The following is a 24270-nucleotide window of genomic DNA, read 5'->3' as shown; positions in this document are numbered from 1 at the left end:
ATTTTTTTTTTTTTTTTTTTTGGATCTGTTTTGATGAATTCTCAGTACCTAAGAGTGGCTGGCACTTAGTAAGGGTTTAATAAATATATGTTGAATCAGTGATTCAATTAATCAATGCATGAAGCAATGAATCATTGCTATCAAGAGAATTACTGTAAGTGAAGTTACCAGCAGGCTGTGATTTTTTTATGTTTTTTTATAAATCCCCAGGGCCTTGAAAAAAGACCCTGATGCTGGGGAAGATTGAGGGCAGGAGGAGAAGGGGGTGACAGAGGATGAGATGGTTGAATGGCATCACCAATTCAATGGTCATGAGTTTGCACAAACTCTGGGAGACAGGGAAGGACAGGGAAGTCTGGCATGCTGCAGTCCATGGGTCGCAAAGAGTCCAACATGACTTAGTGCCTGAACAACAACAAGGCCTTGAATACCCTTGGGACATAAATGTGCGTGAGAGCACATGTATGTGAACGTATGACTGAGTCAACCACTGAATCATGACTCACTAGAATGTAATCTTTCTGGAAGCAAGGGTTACCATCTGCTTTGTTTAAGGCTGCATCCTCAGTGCTTAGACCAGTGCCTGGAGCACGGCCGTGTGGAATGAATGAATGATAAATGAATGAGCAAGGCCCCAGCTCTCAGCCCAACGACCTCAGACCAAGAACAAACATGGAAGGGCACCTGAGCCCTGCCCCCGGCCACCACTCGCCTCTTGATTTTTTAAATAATTTGTCAATTGTTTTTAATTGTTGAGGCAGTAATACTTGGTTCATGAAACTGCAATATACAGAGAGGTGAAATAAATAGCTTATATATATATAATATATATAATATAGCTGGTTTTAAAATATTCCCTTATTCATTGGTGTACTAGGTCACGTGAGTCACGGAAGGTCGATAGCAGCATCCTCCAGAACTGTGAGTAATGCAGGGTCACCGTGATTGGACGAGGCCGTCTGTCGTCGAAAGTCGAGGCGCCGAGAATTCTGAGGGGCACGCCTTCCCTGCGCGGTGTCTCAGGGCAGCTTGCAGCGGACAATAAATAAATGACTGCAAACCAGAGAGCGATTTTTGTTGGACTCTGGGGCAGGGACAGGGGATTGGGAAAGAGGGGGAGTTGGCTGGGTGGGGGGAACACTACTTTCTCTTTGTTTTTCTTTTTTGTGTTTTTGCCTTTTTTTTTTTTTTTTTTTTTGCTTTAAGAACCTTTGGGAAAAAGGACTTTGGTTTCTCAGAGTGTCGTTTTCCTCATTCAAGTCCTCCTCTGGGGACGAGTTTCGAGTTGTCTGTTCCTAGAGAGACACAAGCACCTGTGCATTGACAACAGTCCCTTGGCGTGAGTCTTTTGTCAGCGGGTTTCAAGTCAACAATAAAATCCTTATCGCTCCCCTTCCCCCAAGAATTTTGGTTCAGTTTTTGTCTTCTCTTAAACACAATGTACAAAAATAGAAATTCTTCCTTATTTTTCATGTAAAAATATTCCTCTGATTGCAGTTCTCCGTGAGTGTGAGTGTGGGCTGGGGCGGCCTGGGGGGGCGCGGCAGGGCCGCCTAGCCGGGGTGCGTGGGGCGGATCCGCCGGGACCGCTTGGTCACCGTGGTGTACTTGAAGGGCTTCTGCAGTTCGGCCTGTCCCTTGGGGTAGCGTTTCATGAAGTGCACATCCTGCTGGTTCTCGCGGGTCTTGGGGCCCTTCCGCGGCCGCCCCTTCTTGGTGAAGCCCACGTACCAGCCGGAGTACTTGGCCGACATCAGGGCTGTGTAGTTGTTCTCCAGGACCTTCTCAATGAACACACACTCTTTGCTGGTGCCATCAGGCTGCAGGAAGAGAGGGAAGGAGCAGGTGAGAGAGGAAGGGCAGATGCAAGGGGCAGAGCTGTGTAGAGAAGGCAGGGACGGGGGCCAAGGCTTGAGACGGCAAAGTAGAAAGGGCCTGGCCCCAGGCATTGGCCTCAGCAGTTTCACTCCCCGGATCCCTAGAGTGGACTTGACTTGGCGGCCCCTGCATCCTTCCCTGCTCACCAATTAGGTACCAGCCTCCCATTACCATTCAGGGATCCCTTTCTTTTCCACTCCCACGATGGAGCCAGGGGCTTCCACCTCAGCTCTACTAGAACAAAAGATTCAGATCTGACCAATCAAAATATAATTTCCTGTGATTGGTGCAGAGCACAGCACATGGCCTGAGTCATCCAATCAGCAGCCCTCAAGATCCTGTTATAAATAATCCCCCCAAACATAGGCCAGTTTAAACTTGGGAAATAGGTAAGGCTGAAGCAAAGGCAGTCACTGTACCCCCATGAGGGGAAATGCTGCCTAACAACAAGGTCAGCTTGGAGGAAGAAAGCCAAGAGGAAGAGAATGAAAGAAACCAAGTCCTCCTCACATCTTTCAGTTTTTGGACCTACCCAGCTATATCTGAAGCTCAAGTTACCTCACTGTTATGTGGGCCAATAATATCTCATTTCCTTTAAAACAGTTGAGACTGTGTTCTATCACATGCAACAGAAAGAAGTCCCAACTCATGTGCACGAAACCGGGGACCAAGTTAACTGCCTACTCAACAGCCATTCAACTCCACTGTTACAGAGTTAAACATAAATTACATTTAATGTGGTACATCTTAATGTTTGTTGTGAAGAGGGGTGGAAGCCTCTGAAAATAAGGGCTTTGGCATGACCAAACTTCAAAGCCTATACCCATGGTTCTAAGATTTTAGGGTCCCAGGTGAACTCCCTGGGAGACTATGCCAGGCAAGGAGCACTAGATTCATAGTCAGACGCTGAATCAACTCACACTTCCTTATGTGACCTCAGGCTAGTTAATTTCATTCTCTAAACTTTGGATTCCTTGCCTAGACCAAACACGGAAAATGACTCCTGCGTCATAGAGATGTTATGAGGAATGATGCTTATAAATGAGCCAGGCACACAGTAGGAACTTTTCACATTATTTCTGAAGAGCAGGTGGTTCCGAAGGTCTGACCTCCCTCCTTGGATCTGAACAAAAGGTGGTGGAAAGCGGACTTTGAATCTCCTCCTTGAAAAAGCCGAATTGCTCGGTGTGGCAGAGTGGGAAACACACAGAGTTGGAAGGCCTGAATTAGCAGCACTCGAGTTTCCAACTAACATCTCCAAATTTAGGCCGGGCCCACTCCTCGTTACAGACGGGTGCCCAGCCAAGTTGGAAGCCCAGCGGTCTGGCTGTGTGTGGAGACTGAGGTGCAAGTTCCAGCCTTTTGTTTGAAGTGGAAAACGGGCTGGAGCTTCCAGGAACGTTCACCTTTGAGCGGAGGGCAAGCTTGGGCCCTGCAGACAAAGTGCTGAACTTTGCAGAAAGGGACAGGCAGGGTAAGAAAACATTCTCTGGAGGAGAGATCTTTCGAGGAGGCTGCAGAGTATACAGGGGGTGGGCCTGGGAGAAGCACGCAGGACCCAGAGGACATTATGGGTTGAGTGAGCAGAGAGGGCCTATTGTGAGGGAAGCTGGGGCATATGTGCAAGGGAGATAAAAAGGAGTGGGCTCTGGGCTCCCCATGGATAATTCTAGAAGCTGCCTATCCAACTTGAATCCAGGTCCCTTGGATGGTTTTGATGGAACAGTCAGAGAAAACTGAATAAAGCCTATACCATGGCTGGTTCCCCATCTTAGAATATCTGCCTAGAAAACTGCTTTCAACATTCAAGAGTCAGTTCAGTAACCACCTCCTCCAGGAAGCCTTCCCTGACTGCCGTCTAGCTCCCTGGGTATTTCCTCCTCTTCCTTCAAGACTCCATTTGAGCATTGTGTGTGTTCGTTGCTCAGTTGTGTCCAACTCTTTGCGACCCCATGTAGCCTACCAGGCTGCTCTGTCCATGGGATTTTCCAGGCAAGAATACTGGAGAGGGTTGCCATTCCTTTCTCCCATTTAGCAGCATGCTTTATTCAACTCACATACTCCATCTTCTGAATCCCCTCCACACCCACTCCTTCTCCTGCCTGCCCAACAGAGTAGTTCTGTATCTGCCTGCTCCTCATCAGCCCAGGAGCTTCAGGAGGTCAAGACTGCTTCTCGCTTGCTCTCATGGCTTCGACATAGGTCTTAGCCCAGGACAGGGGCACCTGGAGAATTTGTGGTTAAATGGATGAGAGTTCTGCTGGGACACAGATGGAGGGAGTGACACATTAATTGGTTTTCCTCCAAAAGAAAATGGACTCTGCCTCCTGGATCCCTTACGAATGTCCCAGAGGCAGCTGTGAGTTGTGAGAGGCCCCTCCTGGGGGATGTGCTGAGAACAGTGAGGGCCCAAGCTCTCAGCCTGCCCACCTTGGTGTCCCTACTCATCCATCTACTCATTCATTCAGCATTTACTGATTGCCAACTAGAGCCCACATATTTCCACATCCACTGTCTCATTTAATCCTCTTAACTTGCCAAGGGAGACTACCTGGTAGGAGAAAACAATTCAAATACACAAGAATGGCTTTCCCAAGATCATGGAGCTGTTAGGCGGCAAAGCCAGGATTTGAAGCTGCACTTGCCACTGCAGCTCACTTCTCTGCTGTCTAATCCCAGACAGGCCCATGGGAGAAAGGGTATGGAAGAGTGGGTGCTGCCCATCAAAACACCTCAGGTCCCCCAGGACCACAGAGCTGCCATGCTCAGGAAGCAGTGATTGGAGGTTCAAGGGCCAGCACAGGGCCTGGCACATATGCTCTTGCCTGGGTTGAGGATCTGGGGTTCAGGCTGAGGTTCTGACACCCCAGAGGTCAGGAGCCCTTGGGAGGAGCCATAGGCCCTATAACCATCACGAGTTCCCACCTGAACTCAGACTCCGTGGATAAGAAGCTCACAGGTAGGCCACCCTGGAGCCTGACCCTTGCCTTTCTCCTCACCACCTCTATGACCCTGCTTATGGCCTGCAGAGATTTTTTAAAAAACACATGTGCATGGGCCTCACCCCCCAAAATGCTGACTCAATTGGTTCAGGCAAGGCAGATCACCAATATTTAGAGAGTAACGGAACAGCCCATCCCAGAACCTTGGTGATTTAGTAGAATTTGATCATCTCTGGAAATCTACCACCTCCAACCTCCTTCTTTCCAAACTGGAGTCCTATTCCTTCTGTTTGATCTGAAGACTGAATCCTGATGACATCACTTGGCCCCTAGATCTAGTCTTCCTTGAAATCAGAACTACCCCCTGGATGTTTTTAGTGACCTAGACAAAAAAAAAAAAACAAGACTTTTGCTTAAAGGCATTTTGAATTAGGTTTCAGTCACATTCAACCAAAGCAGTCTTCATAAACATGCAGTGTACAAGGGACCCCCTGCTCTGAATGGGTTTGGGGCCCCATGTTGCCCCAAAGGGGACACACCAATGATCACACAGGAGGAGACAGATGAGAAAAATCCACCTGGGTTGAATCTCCAGAGATGGGGAACAACTGCTTAGCACATAGTGCTTGACATTCAACAACTCTTTTATGGAATGAAAGGAAGTACTATCTCCTGGGTCAGGTGGAGGTGGGGTCCAGAGAGGTGGCAAGGACAAGGGGGCTTCTTCTCTCTCAGGGGCTTGGGAGAAGAGCTCTGGCATGCGATCAGTACGATGCAGCAGAGAGGAGCAAGGCCAAGGGTCTGGAGCATCAGCAGAGGCTCTCTTGGGGGTTCAGTGATGTGTCCAGCTGTGGCCAGATACGTAGAAGATTGACACCCAGGGTCAAAGCCATCCAAGTAAGCTATCCTGTTGAGCCAAAGGAGCCAGAGCCTGAACTGAGGTCAAGTGTTCCCACAGGTGAAGAACCTGACTTTCAAGGGGAATGTAGCTCATGTTTAACAAGTAAGTGCCTACTCAGTGTCAGGATTATCTTCCCATTTTACAGGAGAGGACACTGAGGCTCAGTGTGGTCACAGCACTTAAGATTCCCAGGCCTGACGTGGCTAATTCTGGCTGTAGGTTGAGTCAATTCTCAAAAGGTAAGCACCACATTTCTGTTTCTTTGGTATCCTTTGAGCAGGTATAAGAAGCATGATGGATGGATCCAGAATTGGCCCTCAGAGCCATTAGCCTGGTGGGGGATGCAAGCAGGAAAACAGCCAGTGCCAACCCAGGTGAGCAGACTGCAGAGACAGGGCTGTGTGAGTAGCCGTGGGCTCCAGGGTGGGTGTGCTGACTGGGCAGTCAGGGAAGCCAGAGATCATGAAGGGAGGAGCCAAGACTCAGGGTGGATGGTCGAGGGAAAGGGTGTCCTGGCAGAGGGAACCGCATGCACACAGCCTGAAGGCCGCATCCAAGGAGTGGAGGCTGGCAGTGCCGTGTGTCTGGGACATAGCAACACGAGGGCAGGCAGGCTCTCTCCAAGGAGTGTAGCCTTTCTTGGGTAGAAGGTGAGGGCCTGAGGACTGGTTCTGGTTGAGCTGCCGGTGGAGAGGAGCGGCGAGCTTTAGAAAAAGCTGAGAGTGGGCAGAGGGGAAAGGCCTGGAGGTGGAGCCTGAGGCAGCGGAGGAGCACTATTCTGGAGAAGGTACGAGGGCAGAACAGAGGCAGGAGTTAGGGCAGGACCAGACACAGACCAGCCATCAAGAGTAACCCCAGGTCGGGGTCTGATCGGCTGCCGACCTGTGACAGAACTGCCAGCCAAGGACCCGGGGCTCCCAACTGCAGGACCCAGAGAGTGGGCGCTGGGCTGGGTAGGGGCCAAGAGGGGGACCCGCCCGGCCGAGTCGGGATAGGTGGATGGGTAGCCGGACGCCCGTGGAGCCTCCGTGGCCAGCCCGGGAGCCGGGAGGGGAAACTTGGGGGTGGGGGTGGGGGGGTGGACCCTGCAGCAAGGTGGAGGGACACCTTGCCTGTAGCAAGGGTGGAGGGAAGTGGAGCGCGGGGCGGGCCTCGCCGCCAGCTGAACCGTCCCCAATATTAATGACGGGAGAGAGGGCGAGGGGGCAGGAAATCGGAGCCGGCTCCTGTGGAAGCGGTGACTCAGCGGCCAGCCGGCGGGCGGGCGGGCGGGCGGCGGGCAGCGGTCCGAGGGGACGGGGCTGTTCTTTTGACCCCAGGACGGCCCTCCTGGGGTCAAGATGCCGGGAACCACGCAGACGGGGAGGGAGGGGCACGCGGGCACTGGGCACGGCCCCTCCTTTAAACAGGGGGAAAAAGGGGGTGAGGGGAGAAAGGCGAGCCCACAACTGCAAGCAGGTTCGGCCTGGGAGGCGGCCCAGGCGGGCAGGAGAACAAAGCGCCCGACGCGGGGCTGGCCGCGCCGCCGCGGGAAACGCACAGCCAGGCCAGGGGACCCGGCGCCCGGCCCGCCTGCCGCCCCTGCCCCGGACCCCTCGCTGGCCGGCCGCGGACAGACGCGGTGAGTGAGTCCGCGGAAAGTGAATCACTAATTAAAACCACTCCTAGGCATCCCGGGGCGCGCTACGGATTACTATTCTGTTGCTCTTTGAGAAGCTCCAGCTGGAATCCTTGCCTTCTAAATTGGGCTTTGAAGCCCGCCAAGCTCTAGCCCGTGACCTGGGAAGAGTGCCCGGACACGGCCAAGCCTCAGCTTTTTCATCTATGAAATGGGAATGGTGGAAGTCTGTTCTTCCCCGACCCACCTTATGGTATTATTTTGAAGCATTTTTTGCTTAGTGCCTGGCAGAAAGTAGGTGCTCAATTAACAGAGGCTATTGGTACCCTTGTTATTAACAAATAATCAGAGACACTCTCCTGGCTCAGGTCTCTGGCCTGTCATCCTCTCCCCAGGATATGGAGGGGAGGGGGGAAGAGGGATAAGAATTGGGGGATTCTGGGAGTCAAAGCCATGGCTTAAACAGAAACTGAAGTCATGCTTCCTTCCCCCACCCTAACAAGGTGTAATAAATGCAGGTCGTCACAGAGGGCCTTGCCTCAAGGAGAAGAAGCCATCCTCTTTGGAATCTGGGTCTACCCTCTACCCTCCACTCCAACTGACCAGCAGAAGCCACCCCCTCATTATACAAGTTGGACAGGGGGTGAGTAGGGTCCCTGCAGAGAGAAGGGAACTTGGAGCATGAATCCACTATAGAGCTACTGCCTGTAACACCTTCCACAGGAGCACCCAAAGGAAGCAAGTGTGTGAACTTCACAAACAAGGACACTCCGGCCAAAAGGGGCAGCAGCATCAAAATGCAGCATCAGTGGAGGCTCAGAATCCCTGGCACGTGGGTCCACCCCACCCATATCCTACCCCCGCCCTAATATGTTACATGCCTGTTCCAAAGTAATAAAACCTTTCTGAAATGCTAGAATCACAAGGCCGAAGAGGCTGCTGGGTTCCAGAGGTGTGGCTGTGGGGAGTCATAAACCCCCTGTGATTATTAAAACAGCGCTGCAGCCCCAGGCCCTGGCCCGCTGGTTCCCTGCTGCCAGACGTCAGGTACATTCAGACTGGGAGCCTCAGACCCCCTGGGGGCTCTCCCACTGCCAAGCAAGCCAGAGCTCCACGTCCACTAGGAGAGATCGGGGCCCCATGTGCTCCCCAAAGTCACAGCCGCAATCTGGCAGGCTACAGGTGAGGGGACAGAGAAGTGGGGGTGATGAAGAGATCTCACAATGGGAATCTCTGTCTCACACACACATACACATTCATGGGACCTCTTTCCCGTTTAGGGCTGATGGGGCCCAGGAGGCACTGCTCCAGCTGCCCTGGGTTGCTGGGGGACCCACCCAAGTCCCAGACCACCACTTACCTTCCCCACAAGCTTGCCTTTCCGGTTCATACACAGGTAGAACTCCGTCTCCTTGCCCTTGATCCGGACTTGACTACCGAAGGTATCTGTCTCCACTAGGAGCTGGGCTTCGAAAGGCAGAAGGAGAACAAGACACATTTTTTTACCAGGGCAGTGGCTGGCCTGGAGACTCAGCAACATGACCCCTGACCCTGACCTTGCCCTTGGACCTCCCACTGCCCCCAGAATCAAGTATGGGGGCGGGGGGTGCTTCCCACAGGTCTCTCTGGAGCATGTGCCCCTCAGGCAGGGAGAAAGGCTCTCTGACACCTGTTCCCAACTTCTGGACTCTCTGGACTCCACTGGGGACCCAGATCGCTCCTGGTGCTAAATACCAGTGTGACTTCTCCTGCCCTCCTCACCCACCTTCCCCTGCCCCTCAATTCCCTTCCCCAATTCAGGACACACAACCACACAAATAACCCCAAAGAAGAGCAGTCTCTGGACTGAAGGGTCAGACATTCAGATGCCTATGAGCTCACACAGGCATTACAATGTGCACGTGCACGCGCGCACACACACACACACACACACACACACACACAATACATACACATGCGTCTTGCCTTGTGGAATGCTAAGCTACTTCCTCCAAAATTTAGGTCAGAAGCCCCTTCCTCCAGGGCAAGCATCTGGGTGTCCCCTTCCTGATGGGGATATGAGAGAGGGAGTGCCCTGGCCACTTGAAATGGGGAAACGTCTGGAAAGGGTAATTCAAGGCCCCAGGGAAAGGAGGCTATCAATATAATATTTCACTTTCCTCAGTCAAAGCCATTAAGACTTGGGGACTTCCCTAGCGGTTCGGTGGTTAACACTCCATGCTTCCAATGAGGGGGCTACGGGTTCAATCCCTGGTTGGGGAACTAAGATCCCACATGTCACATGCCACACAGTGTGGATAGGAAAAAAAAGGCCACCAAGGCTAAAGGATAACTAACTCTCAGGAGCCCGGAAGTCCCAATCAGAACCCAGTACCCTCTGGTCTGGAATGGGAGACCTCATGTTAAATCCCCATACTCCACAAAAACATGGGGTGTCCAGATGATCCTGGATGGGGTAGTCAGAGCTGACCCCCAAAGCCTGACTGAACAAGAACATCTAGTGGCCGAAGGGTGACTGTCTCTTGATTAGGCATACTGTAAGACCCCTCCCTGTCCCTTGGCCACTTCACATTTTCTCCCTGGTAGGATGCTGTGTGACTTTGGCAGGTCACATGCCCTCTCTGAATTTGAATCCCAGAGCCTGGATTTCCCTACCACCTCCATCCCCCTTCTTTGCCTCTGACTCCCTATTCTCACCCTCCCTCCCCTGACCCTTTGCTTCCCAACACCTGCCCCTCCCTCACCCACAAAATTTTAATTTCAGTGACAAGGGACTTGCTTCTCCATAACAAAATCATAGTTCTAAATACAGTATCCTTGGAGCCACAAACAGTGTACCTCAGTGCCCCTAAAATACAAGAGGTATGATTTTAATAAAAAAAATTTTTAAATATATACCCTGGTGCCCTGCTGTGAAAATTAAAACCATCTGGAACTCAGGATTTCCAATAATTAATCTAGCCCTCCTTTGACACCACTACTAATTAAAATGTGATACCCACCTTTCCAAGGAAAAAAAGAAGAATTTACATAAAATTTAAAGATCTAACAAGAATTTAGTAATTCTAGGAACAAAGGTGGGGGCACATTCTTCTCTCTACCTTCCCCCATCCCTAGTAAACACTGAGTTGAGAATATTAGTGAACACTCTTCATGCTCCCTGCTTCCCTAAATCCAAACTCCCTGTAACTCTCTTGTTAGCTTAGTCCCTGGGAACCAAGGGTCAATCACCACAGCACTTCTGAGACTTGCTTTCAGCATCTCCTCACAAACTCAGGCCCCACCTGGGATGGGGGTTGTTAGGGGTCAGGAGAGTCCCCGACCCCCAGGAGCTTCTGACAAAGGCAGCGTGTGTAAGGGGAAAGGTGAGAGCTTTGAAATGCACATGTATGGATAGGACTCCCTAGCTCCACTTGCCAGTGTGTGACCCTGGGCCTCAGTTTCTTAATCTGTAAAATGGGGGTGGTTACCCCTCATCTTTAACAGCCAATGTGAGGGTTAAATAAAATGATGCTGTTCTCAGAGGCTGGGTAGGAGAAACTCAGTAACTGTTCCTTAAGTTTTTTGATAACTGCAAAATAAACCCATTTACCCAAAAAAAAACCCCAAAAAGTAGTGGAAAAGAAATCTGGTATGGCTCTTTCCGCCATCTTTCCGTGCCACCAGAATGGTGCGCATGAATGTCCTGGCCGATGCTCTCAAGAGTATCAACAATACCGAAAAGAGAGGCAAACGCCGGGTCCTTATTAGGCCGTGCTCCAAAGTCATCGTCAGGTTTCTAACAGTGATGATGAAGCATGGTTACATTGGCGAATTTGAAATCATTGATGATCACAGGGCTGGGAAAATTGTTGTGAACCTCACAGGCAGGCTAAATAATTGTGGAGTGATCAGCCCTAGATTTGATGTGCAACTCAAAGATCTAGAAAAATGGCAGAATAACCTGCTCCCATCCCGTCAGTTTGGTTTCATTGTACTGACAACCTCAGCTGGCATCATGGACCATGAAGAAGCAAGACGAAAACATACAGGAGGGAAAATCCTTGGATTCTTTTTCTAGGGATGTAATACATACAAATAAAATGCCTCAGAGGACTCTGATGCTTCCTTAAAAAAAAAAAAAAAAGAAATCTGGTATGTATAAAAGGGCACAGGGGAAGCAGAACTTGCTTCCCCAAGGCAGGCCTTCTGTCCTGAACTTTCTCAGCATCCTCCAGGGTCTCCGGTACCCCACACTGTGAGTGCATCAGAAAATGCCCTAGGCAGGGATTTACAGAGCCTTACCATCCTGGAGGGGTGACCTGGAGTAAGCCACACACCTATCTGAGCCCCTAGTTTCCTTACCTATGCAATAGGAGTGGGGCCTGACTGTTCTGATTGTCTCTGGGATTGGAGAGGGGTAGGGATTGGAAATCATAAAAAGCGGGTGAGGCCACAGGGCTGAGGCCAGGCAGCCCCAAGCACATCCGAGAGGACTCTGTCTGCCCTCTCCCGGCTCCAGCCTGGGGCCCTGTCTTCAGAACACCTCTGCACCCTGGATCCAACTCCCCTGTGACCCTGCCAAAGTCACACATCCCCCGTAAGGTTAGGTACCTTCATCCCCCTTTTACAGGGTAGGAAACTGAGGTTCAGAGAAGCAACCCTTCCCAGGTTGGGGGGGTGGGGGCGGGCTGACATCCAGTCTGGCTGGCTCTCTTCCTGTTGGGGCCTGGGTCCCAGAGGAGGGCCCCCAGCTCCAGGGAGACTTGGCTTAAAACACAGCCCCCGCTTCTCATTAGCCACAGCCCATCTGAGGAAGCCCTGGCCTCTGCGTGAGCCATCCAGGGGCCTGGGGCTGGGGCTGGATGGCACCCCACCCCCGCCAGCCCAGCTGCCCCCACCCCAGCAAGGGGATGGTCTGCACCAGCCGCTGCGCCCTGGGGAGCCAGAAGTCTGTTCTTCCCCGACCGTAGCAAGCCACGGAGTGACCTAGACTCCACTCAGCACATGACATAATGAGGAGGGAGCCGGGCCAAGATTATGTAAAGTCTTTGGGGAGTAATAGCAGCAGCAGTTCTCAGAAAAAGAGAAAGAGAGACTCCACCCACCCAGACCAGGTTTGCCCCAGAGCCTGCCTGGTCCTCAGCATCACACTTCCCCGTCTCATGACCCAAGACCTAAGCCCACAAGACGCACCTCTCAGGAGCCAGAAAACTCGTCTCCACTCAGTTTGATTCTCAGGTCGGTCCCAGGCCAGGCAGGAGGCATCAATGATATCATCTTGCCACTCACCAGCCTGGCATCCCCTCCTCCACTCTCTGCTACGCTTGCCCCCAGCAGTCTCTCCTCTACAGATCAGCCAGAAGGATACTTACAAAATGCACAGAGAACTGTGCCTCTCCCCTGCTAAAGCCTCCTATGGAACTCCATGCGTGCGTGCTCAGTCGTGTCCCACTCTTTGCAGCCCCAGGGACTGCAGCCCACCAGGCTCCTCTCTCCATGGGATTTTCCAGGCAAGAATACTAGAATGGATTGTCATTTCCTCCTCCAGGGGCTCTTCCCGACCCAGGGATCAAAACCGTGTCTCTCGCATTGCCAGGCGGATTCTTCACCACTGTGCCACCTCACTAACAATCCAGACTCTGCAAGGGGACCCCTAAGAGGCACCCGGTCTGGCCGCTACTGTCCGCCCCCGTCTCCCACTCTCCCTCACAGTCCTCCAGCCACAAAAGCCTCCTTGCTCCTCCTGCTCTGACTCACCCAGCACACTCCTGCCTCAGGGCCTTCTGCCTGGTGATCGCTTTGCCCAGAGTTTCCCACAGCGGCTCCTCATCTCCTAGATTGACATCTCAACTCAGAGGTCACCTCCTCAGAGAGGAGGCTACAGTCCATGGGGTCACAAAAAGCCAGACATGACTGAGCGACTAACACTCTCACACACTATTCATACTTACCTCATCAAGCCCTTTATATACTTACTAAAGTTAACTTATTGGTCATTTACCATAAGCCAAGTGTAGGCTAGGTGCCGGAAACCACAGTGGTGGATGAGACTGGTAAGGGCCTGCCCTCATGGAGCTTACCTTCTGGTGGACAGAGACAGACACAGAAAAGGTAGCAAATATGAGGAGACCACTTGGAGGAGAGCTTGGAGGAGAATGGAGCAGGGGATGGCAGGAGCTGGACTGGGAGGGTGGTGTGACCAGGGAAGGAGGTGACATCTCAGGTCCTGTGCAGTGCAAGCAGATTCTTTACCATCTGGGCCCCAGGGAAGCCCCAAGTATGCATAATGCCATTTAAAAGTTAAAGCAAACAAGATTCAGGGTGGTAAAGAGACTTGCTCAAGGGCATACAGCTGGTAAAAGCAGAGTAGAAGTTCAAATTCAGTGTCTGATCCCACGATCAATGCCTTTAGCAACTCTGCTCCCCACCAGTGTTACTCCTGCCTCTCACTAGAACTCTGAGCTCCCCCACTAACCCACCCCCAGCCTCAGAGTTACTATCAGATATTTTGACAAAGGGAGAACGTCCTATCCCTCTCTGGGCCAGGACTAGATGACTTCCTTTCAGTACTGCCCCTCTGGGAAGCAACGGTAACTTATATTTATTTACAGCCTATCAGATGTTGGTCACCATTCTACCCTATACACGTTATCTCAGTCCTTATGACAATCCCAGGAGATTAGAACTATTTTTTTTATTTCCCCATTTTACAGGTGAGAAAATGGAGCCCCAAGATCACACAGTGGTGGAGTTAAAACCCAGGCAGGCTAACCTAGAAGTCTGGGTCTTAGCCTGTCTCCCCCTTAGGTCAAACTTTTCCTCCATGGCAGTCCCTTTCCTGGGGAAGTTAGTGAACGAACAAGGAGGGTCTCTGCCTTGACTTCACCTTCCTGGGGCAGAAGTCTGTGGGTCGAGACGCCCAAAGAGCCAAAGGTTGGGGCCCATCCCTCGGCAGCTCCATTTCCAAATGACCTCGAGGCAGGGAAGGGTACCAGCAGTCACCCTGAGGAAGATAGCTTCTAGCTGATTCTGGGAGATGGCCCATAGGAGCACCCAAGTCTGGGTTCAAGCCACAGCCAGAGAGGCAGCAAATGGCTTCTGACCTCATTCTGACCAGAAGGAGAGTCTGTATGCGCCAGGAGCCAAGCGACTGAGGGATCTCTCCTGCAGAGGAGGCCACAGAGTCAGTCTCGGCTCAGAGCAGGAGCCCAGCGCCTGCCCATACAGGCCAGGAGCTTGAAGAGCCCAATCCCTTCTCCAGCATCCAGATAGGAACGCAGAAAAGGAAAAAGAGAAAGTGGAATAAAAAGGAGCTGGAGAGAAAGCCCTTTCTATTAAAAAAAAAACAAAAAGCTGTCTTTTTCTCCCAGTTTTGTTGAAATGCATGGAGTAACAATGATGGTTTTAAAAAGCTAATACTTATTTGAGCATTTACCATCCATCAGGCACTGTGCTTAGAGTCTGAATATGGAAAGTCTCATTAGATCCTCACAACAACCTTATGAGGTAGGAACTATTACACCCATTTTACTGATGAAGAAACTGAGGCTCTGAGCAGAGCTTCAGAGGTTACTTGCCAAAGTCATTCAGTAGGACCAGGATTTGAACACAGGCAGAGTAACTCCGGAGCTGGTCTGACACAGACAGAGAAATTCTGATTCAGGCAGAGCAGACAGACACCAGGCAGGCTGGCGACGGCAGAGAGATGAGAAGTGACTTTGGTAGGTGGATGGATTGACTGATTCCAGAGTGATTTCCCAGCTGGGCTTCCCTGCGGGCGATCCAGGACCTCTTTTGGAAGCCTTTTGTTTGGAAGGGTTGGAAACAGCAGGGAAAGACAGAGATCCAGAGAGACATACACAGAGGGACACAGGAGACCCAGAAAAATGTAACTGGAGGACACCAGGCAGGAGACTTGGTTTCCTTCCCCCTCTCCCACAGGTTTCAGAGTTAAACCTCCAAGACCTGAGAAAGCAAGCAGGGAGCCGGGAGCCGATGAGAGGCTGGGCAGAGCAGCGCCCCCGGGCCTGCACAGGTTGACCCGCCGCCGCTGGCTGCTGCAGTGCCAGGGCAGGTGCCACGGGCCCCTCTCCAGGAATCACCCTCCGGCAAGGAAACATCCTTGCCACAGAAGGCGCTGGGAGGTCACACTGAACCAGTACCCCCTTCCTCCCCTCTGAACCAGGTGGAGGGGAAGGGAAAGAAGCGGGGCAGGAGGAAGGATTCCTCTCTGGAGAGGTTTCAGTATCGCTATTCACACACACACACGCGCGCACACACGCACACACGTTATGGTTTTTCTCCAAAGGTGCCCATGGCTCCCCTTCTCCTAAAGTCACCCAAGGAGGCTCGCAGGCCATGTGGGTTTGCCAGAAAGGAAGAGGGAGAGAATCAATAGGATCGATCAGGAGCTATATTTAATCCTAGCTGTAGCTCTCATGTGGCTGGTTGAGATGCAGAGTCACCAAGGTGTGGGTGGCCACTCCTCACTGAGGACAGAAGTCGTGGGACATAAGCTCAGAGGGCAGGGGTATTAGACGGATATATTAATGCTCCTTCCAGCTGGGAACATCTCTCAGAAAAGCTGGTTCTGTTGCTCATGGTATCCTGGCTGCAAGATGCAAGGCTGGCTGGAAGGGAGGACAGGAGAGGAGAATGAGGGGACCACCGATTCCCCAAGTACCTACACTGTGCCAGGCGCTTGCCCCAGAGGAGTGGTCTCATCCACACTCCTGGAGGCTCACGGGTCACCCATGCACTCACTGGCTCAAACATGTATTGCACACTGGTTTGTGGTTGGCTGTGTGCAAGGGGGATGCTTCCCAGGTGGGTCTGTGGTAAAGCATCCGCCTGCAATGTGGGAGACGTGGCTTCCATTCCTGGGTCGGGAAGATCCCCTGGAGAAGGAAATGGCAACCCACTCCAGTATTCTTGCCTGGAGAATCCCATGGACAGAGGAGCCTGGCGGGCTACAGTCCATGGGGTTGCAAAGAGTCTGACATGACGGAGCGACTAACACAGTTTCACTGCGCAAGGGGATACAGTGAGGACAGTAGACAGAAGCCACCTGGCCTCAGAGTGTGCACTGGAGCAGGGGACATGGAGAGCGAATAACTACACACGCAGCAGAACCACAGGCAGCAATAAGTGCTAGGAAGAGAAATACAGGCACACGAGGACACAGACAGGAATTCTCTGATAAGGTGACGACTGAATGAACGAGGTGAGGGAGCAAACGCCATGGGAACATCTGGAAGAAGGGCAGCCCCAGGCTGAGGGCCCAGCAAAGGCCCTTAAATGCAGACACGCGTGGCACATGCGAGGGGCAGCAGGAAGCTGGGGCTGGAGCGGAGCCAGCAAGGACTGGGGTGATGGAGCCTGCGGTCAGGGAGGAGCCAGGTCAGGCCTTCCTGCTGAGGGTGTGGATTTCTAAACAACATGACCACCTTTGAATGAGTGACCGAGGCTCACATTTTGGACCACAGTATGGAGAATGGACTATGAGGTGTCAAACTCAGAGAGAAGGGGGTCACTGCTGCCTTGCCCACACCAGCCAGGCCAAAGGACCTGGATCCTCGCTCAAGCCCAGCCCTGCAGCAGGTACCAGGAGGAGGGAAACGGGGACCAGAGGGCCCCCGCCCACTTCCATCACCCACTCGGCAAAAGTCCTGCAAGACCCCACATGCTTTCCCAGATGAGTCACGCATGTCAGCCCCTGACTGGGCTCTGTGCTGCCCCGTAATTATTTTAGTCACTCATCCAGGAACCTTTAAAGGGGGCCTGCTTTCTGCCAGGCCATGTAGTAGACACGAGGACAGGAAGAAAGGTCACTGCTTTCAAGGAGCTCACATTCTTGGAGGGGAGTAGGGGAACTCAGGAAGGCTGCCCAGTGGGGCAGAACCCGTGCTGAGCAGGCTGAGCCCCCGTGACCCTGGGCAGCGGTGACACAGCTGGAAGCACTGATCCATGCCAAGCTGGAACCAATCCACAGCGTACCAACTCCATGCCCTGCCCTCTGCCACCCTGCAATGCAGGGAGGGGGTGGGAAGGGCCTGAGGGACACAGAGAGCAAGAGGCCCCGGCTCTTAGAGCCCCTAGGAAGGAGCAGGGGCTTTGGAGCTCGTTGAAGGCTAAGACCAGGTAGTCTCACTCACGGCCGTACTGCCACCCAAGTGAGGGAGGGGCCCAGGTGTGAACCGAGAGACCAGACCACACCCAACAGAAGGGTCCAAATACGCTTCCACCTGAGACAACCAGCAGAGCACGGCCAGCCCCCGCTGCTGCTTGGAGCCACACTGCGGGAGCCTCTTCTATCTGCAGCAGACATGCCAGGGCCCACTGAGGGGAGAGAGGCAGCACCCCTTCCGGAAGCCCATGAACCGTTCCCCGGAGGGGAGCCTTCACCCGAGCCCACAACGGCATCCCCCTGCCCCCAGACAACCATACTGAGTGTTCTGGCTTAAATAATTGTGACATCTTTGAGCAGAAGATACCCTTTCATTTCAACAACCCCATTTTACAAAAGAATAAATGGGCTCAGAAAGGCTTACTCCCACCTAAGGCCTCCAGCTCCTAAGTGGTGGCGCTGAGATTCCAGTTCCCTCCGATTCCAGAGTCCACATGCTCACCCTCTCAGAAGACCACCTCCCTGGCTTTCACAGGCCCTCCAGAGGCCTTCTCAGGGCTGCTCTGAGTACTGTCTGTCCTGGGAGTCTGGCCTCCTGCAAAGCCTACGGCTGATTCGTGGTGATGTATGGCAGACACCAACACACTATTGTAAAGCAATTAACCTCCAATTAAAAACAAATTTTAAAAAAGAAAACTTGGGCGTTTGAGGTGTTTTTTCTTAATCAGGTGGAAAAGCCACCTTTATCACAGGAAAGTAGGCAACCACAAGCCTTACAGAAGCAGAGTGGCTCCTATACCACCGTAACCAACGCTGGGGCTCCTACCCTTCCCTGCGGGCTGGCTCAGCTGACCCCGGGTGCTCCTCTGCGAAGTCTCAGGTCGCACCACCCAGCAGTCCTGCTTCCTGCAGCTAGTGTGCCTTGACGCCTCCACGTTCCAGCTTAAGGGCATCGACCTTGGAGGCAGCGGGGCCTTCTCATCTTTGCTTGGCTGGTGAAGGAACTCAGCCCAGAGCCAGCCAGACATGCTTGCCCCGGGCACTGGAGGCTGCTCAGTGACAGAGCTGCCACTAGAACCCAGGGGTCCTGTCTCCTGACGACTGGCCGGACTGAGGTGACCAGGACCAAAGGCAGGAAGGGTTGGGACTGACACAATAACCCTAGGTGGGCAGGACGGCGCTTGCCCAGTTCCTGGCTGGCCAGGCGTCACCACACGACCTATGTCACTAGCCCCCGGCCCACATACTTCTCCCTCCAGAGCGGAACCCAAAGCTATGAAAGCCCCGCATTCCTGGAACAGCCACGCTTGGGGCCTCCGGTGCTCTGGGAGAGTTTCAGGGAGCCATGGGGAGACCCTCCTGCAGAACAGCCTGGTGTAGAAGCCCGGGTCATCTGTGAGGATTTCACCAAAGACTGCTCACTGTGGTAAAGCTGCCCAAGAGCTCTGGGGTAGGCGTCCACGCAAAGGGAGGCCAGCGTCTTGACCTGCCTAAGGGGTCTAGCACCTCAGGATGCCATCGAATCTGAGATTCTGAGTGTTTCAGAGACTCCAATCTGAGATTCCGAGGGTCTGCAGGGATCCCAGATTCCACGCATTTATAGGGATTGTTTATAATTGGTGTTTGCTGGAACTCCCAGACTCTATTCTAACTGTGTATGAATGCAAGTCTCAGAAGACACCATCCTTTCAGCTGGACGGAGCCCTGAGGAGGAGAGAGCAGGTTCTGTGACATCCTGGGCCGCCTAGCCTGACTGAGGACCACTGGCTACCCCTCCCCCACAGGCAGGACAGGCTAATGTAGCCCCATCCTCCTCCTCGACCTGGCCACATAAATCACCCTCCCAATAATATTTGTATTGATTATCTAGATTGGAAGCCTCAATTGGCTCCATTGTCTCACTTCCTCTCTCAGGGCTCACAGATGGGGTCCCAGCCCCTCATCTGCGTTACTAATGCGACATTTAAATGGAGCAGTCTCGGCGGCCAGCAAGGCCCCTTGCTGCCCTGGGTGCTGGGAGACTGCAGGAGTGATAAACATGTTCCTTGACAGAATCATTAAATCTAGACTTTGTGGAGCTGGAGGAGAAGCCAGGATGGGCAAGGCCCTGTGTGCACCAGGTGTGGCCCCCCAGCACCTCCAGGCTACTTGTCAGACACCCAGAGTTCAGGCCAGACCCTCCACATCAACACGAGCCTTTCAACAAGACCTCTCAGCGATTCGGGTGCACACGAATGTTTAAGAGGCGAGGCGAGTCCATCCCTTGTAATGCACAGAAGGGAGACCGCTGAGCCCCACAGATGCTCAGGCCACACTGGTGAGACCACTGAGCCTCAGGTTCAGGCGGAGGAAACAAGAGGGCAAGTGGCTTCTGGAGAGAGGGGCCGGCCATTGCCTACCTCCTCTCCCTCCCGAGCTCCGGACCCCGATCTCAGAGCCTGGACAGATGGCTCAGACCAGAGTCTGACCCCCCTGTACTCTCCCAGCCTGGAGGGGCCAGAGAGAACTCCGGGGACTCCCCAGGAGGACACCTCCCTCCCGCCCCAGCCAGCCAGCTGCCCCTTCCCTGGCAGCAACTGGACGGCAGATCCCAGGGAAAACCAGCACCTGGGTCTGCCCAGCACAGCCAGGCGTCCACAGAGTGGGGGGGAGCAGAGAGCCGAGGCTGCAGAGAGGCGGCCAGCAGAGGGCCTGGGAGAGGTGGGGAGGAGGGCGAGGACCCTGGTCAGAGGGAGGGAAGCAGGGAGAGAGCCTGAAATGGTGGGGATGGGGGAGACAGAGTGATGGACAGGAGCAGCCAGGGGGAGGGGGGTGGACTCAAGAGACAGAGATGCCAGATGAAAGGAGAAGCAGCCAGACCGAGAAAGGAAGCAGGGGGAAGAGAGAGGAGGGAGACGAGGCAGTAACGAGCGATGGGGCAGGAGAGGGAGGAGGCAGCTGGCCTGGAGGAGCCGGAGCCCAGCACGGCCCAGCCCGGCCGGCCAGCCCAGCCCCCAGTGACAGCGCAGCTGCCAGACTCGGGCCCACCACGAGGTCAGTCCTGCCCCGGGGCACAGGGAGAATAAATGGTGTCCAAGATAAAGAGATCCAAGAAATTATTTGTCTTGTTGTCATGTCTTGACTGCAATGGGCAGGGACCGGCGGGCAGGCAGAGCCTCGTCTCAGAACAGCCCAGGCTGGCAGGCGCGGCCGCCCACAGCCCCCGGGCCCGTGGCTGGGACCTGGGACACCTTCCAGAACCCAGGCCCGGGAAGGTAGGAAGCGGTGAGGGCGCGGTCGGCACTCGCTCAGGGGCCGGGTGGGAGCAGTCTTGGGTGCCTCCCTCACGGCTGAGGATCTCTGCGGGCTAGGGGCCTGTGGACGGAAGGGAGTCGGGGTGCTTCACTCCTTCCGGCCCCCTGCAGAGGCAGCCTGGGGCAGGTGACGGTTTCTGAACACCTCAGGGGAGCTGGGTCGTTCCAGGGTCAAAGGCAGGTCAAGGGCAGCCCCAGGTGGTATGAGCATCCATGTTTCATAAGAGAGCAAACTTGAGCCCACAGAGCACACACGCACATACCTCTCCACGCAAATACGTACACTCTCACACACATATGCACACACACGCTCGCACCAGGCCGATGTCCATCACCACCACAAACCTCCAAAAAGCATTCCCCAGAGGCTCCCACCCAAGCATCTGAACGTGGACAGGTGAAATGACACTTGGGGAGCAGCAGCAACCTGTTAGACGCCAGCCCCAGGCAAGCCACAGTCACCCATGACAGCTCATATCTATGGGGCATTGACCAGCAAGAGTAGGCTTTACTCATGTCTTCAGTTACTACTCCCAACAAGGCTCTCAGGGATGTGCTTCTGCATCCCTGTTCCACAGATGAGAAAACTGAGGCCCAGAAAGACTCAGCACTGGGGGCAGGACCACACAGCCAGGATCTGGGAGCGCTGGGATTCGAACCTGAGGTCTCGGCGAGCAGGAAGGATGTGCACACAGTGGGACAGGAAGGGGCCGACACTTACCATACTTGTCCCCGTCCTCGCCGCGGGCACTGATCCTGCGGCCCAGGACCTGGATGTGCTTCCCGCTGGTCCGGCTGTAGAGCTGGTACAGCCGCAGCTGCTTGCGGCTCACATCGTCCCGAGCCCGCGTCTGGTTCTCCACGTGGATGCGGAAGTCCACGTTCTCCTCGGCCGCCAGCACCTGGGCGGGGAAAGGGGTGACAGTGAGCCACCCTGGAAGCCCAGACCCCCTGCGTGCAGGAGCCAGTTCACAGCAGAGAGCGAGGGCCTCCGTGATGGCAGCTGTGGGCCGCGCCAGCACATGCTCGTAACTGCCCTGTTTGTCGTCGCTCCGTCGCTCCGTCGTGGCTGACTCTTTGCGACCCCAAGGACTATAATCCATCAGGCTCCTCTGTCCATGGGATTTCCCAGGCAGGAATAGTGGAGTGGGTTGCCATTTCCTTCTCCAGGGGATCTTCCTGACCCAGGAAATCAAACCTGTGTCTCCTACGTTGGCAGGTGGATTCTTTATTGCTGAGCCACCAGAGAAGCTCAGTTGCCCTGTTATCCCCCATTTCATAGATGGGGCAACTGAGGCTCAGAGAGCTGAGGCAAGTTGTCCGAGGTGGCCCAGCCAGGAAGTTGCAAACCTAAGAATCAGGTCTAGGTCTATTTGAAAACACATTTGTTTGACAGCAAGCAAAGTTTGCTTTCTTTCTGCCACAGCCCCAAATTAAAGTAAGAAATATTGACCAGAGTTGCCCATGTGACCTTGAGAACACAGTTTGTTCTGCCTCAGATATCTCCCCAGTAAAAGAGTGGAGCAGAGCCCCCATCCTGACTGCAACCCAGGATGGCCGTGAGGGTAAAGTGAGCCAACGGGAAGAAAAGTACCAAAATGACCACAGAGATGGGACAGGGATTAGGGGCATGTCATTGCTGTTTAGGTCCTCAGTGGGAAAGGAGAGAGACCTGGCAAGTGGCTTCCCGGGAATGAATGAGCTACACCCCACTGCCACTTCTCCCCCCAGGAGCTGATGCGGGAGGGGTTCTCCTCTTCACACTGTAATGGTCCTTATGCTTGGCCCTACCACCAAGCATTTGCCCACACCCCGAACCCCCGTAGAGAAGCTTTTGCTTAGCATCTCCCATCAAATTCCCTGTACCCTAGAAGTTTAGGGCTTCCCTGTTAGCTCAGATGATAAAGAATCTGCCTGCAATGCAGGAGACCCCAGTTTGATCCTTGGGTCGGGAAGATCCCCAGGAGAAGCAAATGGCAACCCACTCCAGAAGTCTTGCCTGGAGAATTCCATGGACAGACCATGGGGTCACAGAGTCAGACAAGACTGAACGACTGATACTTTGCAGAGATAGCCTATGCATACACACACACATAAAAAAATCCATCCACTTTTATAGGCTTCCCTGGTGGCTCAGTGGTAAAGAATGCTCCTGCCAATGCAGGAGACATGCATTCGATCCCTGGGTCAGGAAGATCTCCTGGAAGAGAAAATGGCCACCCACTCCAGAATTCTTGCCTGAGAAATACGATAGACAGAGGAGCCCAGTGAGTTGCAAACAGTCAGACGTGATTTAGCAACTAAACAACAACTAGAAGTTTAGTTCACGTCTGACCACACTCTCCAGGAATCCACCTCTGGCTGAGCCAACAGTGTCTCTCCCGTCTTCCTTTCCTGAACGTGGTCCAGGTGAGACCTGAACAACTTGCACCCACCTCCTCACCAGCTTTCTGCTTCCACTCTCTCCCGCCTGAAGTCCATCTCCCAGCAAATCCAATCACCTTGTGTAATCCTCTCCTAAACTCTCCAGGGCTTCCCATCAAGCTTAGATTTTTTTTTTTTGGACTATTTTTTAAAAGCCTTTCATTGAATTTGTTATAATATTGCTTCTGTTTTATGTTTTTATTTTTTTGGCTATGAGGCATAGAGGATCTTAGCTCCCTAACTAGGGATGGAACGCTCACCCTCTGCCTTGGAAGGCAAAGCCTTAACCACTGGGCTGCCAGGGAAGTCCCTTCCCATCACATTTTTATAAAGGTCCCCATCGTGGCCTCAAGGCCCTGCAAGATGAGCCCCTGACCACTTTTCCACCTCCATCATCCCCCCAGTTACACTGGCTGCCTGAGTTTGCCTCTGAGCATTCCACACAGAAAACCCAACAGGTGCCTCAGGGCCTTTGCACTTGCTCTTCCCTCTGCTTCACTGCTCTCGCCCAGATTTTTGTCCTCTGGTTCCTCTAATTCACTGGAGTCTCTGCTCAAATGTCACAGCCTGAGACAGGACTTCCGTGACTGCTTCTGGGGCAGCCCCCACTTTAGCCGCTCTTCATCTTTCTATCATGCTTCGTTTTTCTTTCTATTCATCAACCTGACATGACATCTACTTCTCTGGTTTTTGTCTGTCTCCCTGACTTGTTTGCTGCCATATCCCCAGCACTCAGCACAGTAGAAACTCAAACATTTGTCAAATGAATGAATGAATGAACAAGTTAACACTGAAAAGATCTGGGGTCCTGTCATCCCACGTAACATTGAATGAGGTTTCCGTGCATGCCTGCTAAGTGACTTCAGCCATGTCCGACTCTTTGTGACCCTATGAACTGTAGCCCATCAGGCTCCCCTGTCCACGGGATTCTCCGGGCAAGAATACTGGAATGGGTTGCCATGCCCTTCTCCAGGGATTTTCCCAACCCAGGGATCAAGCTTACATTCTCTTACATCTGCATCGGCAGGCAGGTTTTTTTTTACCACCAGCGCCATTAGATTTCCCTGTGCCCTGATAATTGTATGCCTGTCCCAGCCCATTAACCA

General features: G+C 53.2%; 2 protein-coding genes and 1 long non-coding RNA gene across 3 annotated transcripts in view; 2 read left to right on the top strand and 1 right to left on the bottom strand.

Moving 5' to 3' along the window:
• Nucleotides 1-715: 715 nt before the first annotated feature.
• The window catches only part of FGF18 (fibroblast growth factor 18), a 36480-nt gene continuing 12925 nt past the window's right edge, over nt 716-24270 (bottom strand). Inside the window, exons 3-5 of the mRNA XM_005905094.2 lie at nt 21462-21642; nt 8700-8806; nt 716-1820 (exon numbers count right to left, since the gene is read on the bottom strand). Coding sequence (XP_005905156.1) covers nt 1554-1820; nt 8700-8806; nt 21462-21642 — 555 coding nt within the window. The 3' untranslated portion in view covers nt 716-1553. The remainder of the gene's footprint in view (nt 1821-8699; nt 8807-21461; nt 21643-24270) is intronic.
• On the top strand, nt 7118-8258 carry LOC138984172 (uncharacterized). Its single transcript, XR_011461427.1, has 3 exons — nt 7118-7342; nt 7843-7982; nt 8063-8258. It is a non-coding gene; the product is annotated as an uncharacterized lncRNA (long non-coding RNA).
• Nucleotides 10992-11440, top strand: LOC102286984 (small ribosomal subunit protein uS8-like). The gene has a single exon (XM_070357817.1). It carries the CDS (start codon nt 11007-11009, stop codon nt 11397-11399), a length of 393 nt encoding a protein of 130 aa, XP_070213918.1. The 5' UTR covers nt 10992-11006; the 3' UTR covers nt 11400-11440.

The sequence above is a fragment of the Bos mutus genome, chromosome 20, assembly GCF_027580195.1.
Source record: "Bos mutus isolate GX-2022 chromosome 20, NWIPB_WYAK_1.1, whole genome shotgun sequence".
Taxonomy (NCBI): domain Eukaryota; kingdom Metazoa; phylum Chordata; class Mammalia; order Artiodactyla; family Bovidae; genus Bos; species Bos mutus.
This window is presented reverse-complemented; position numbering and strand designations above follow the sequence as displayed.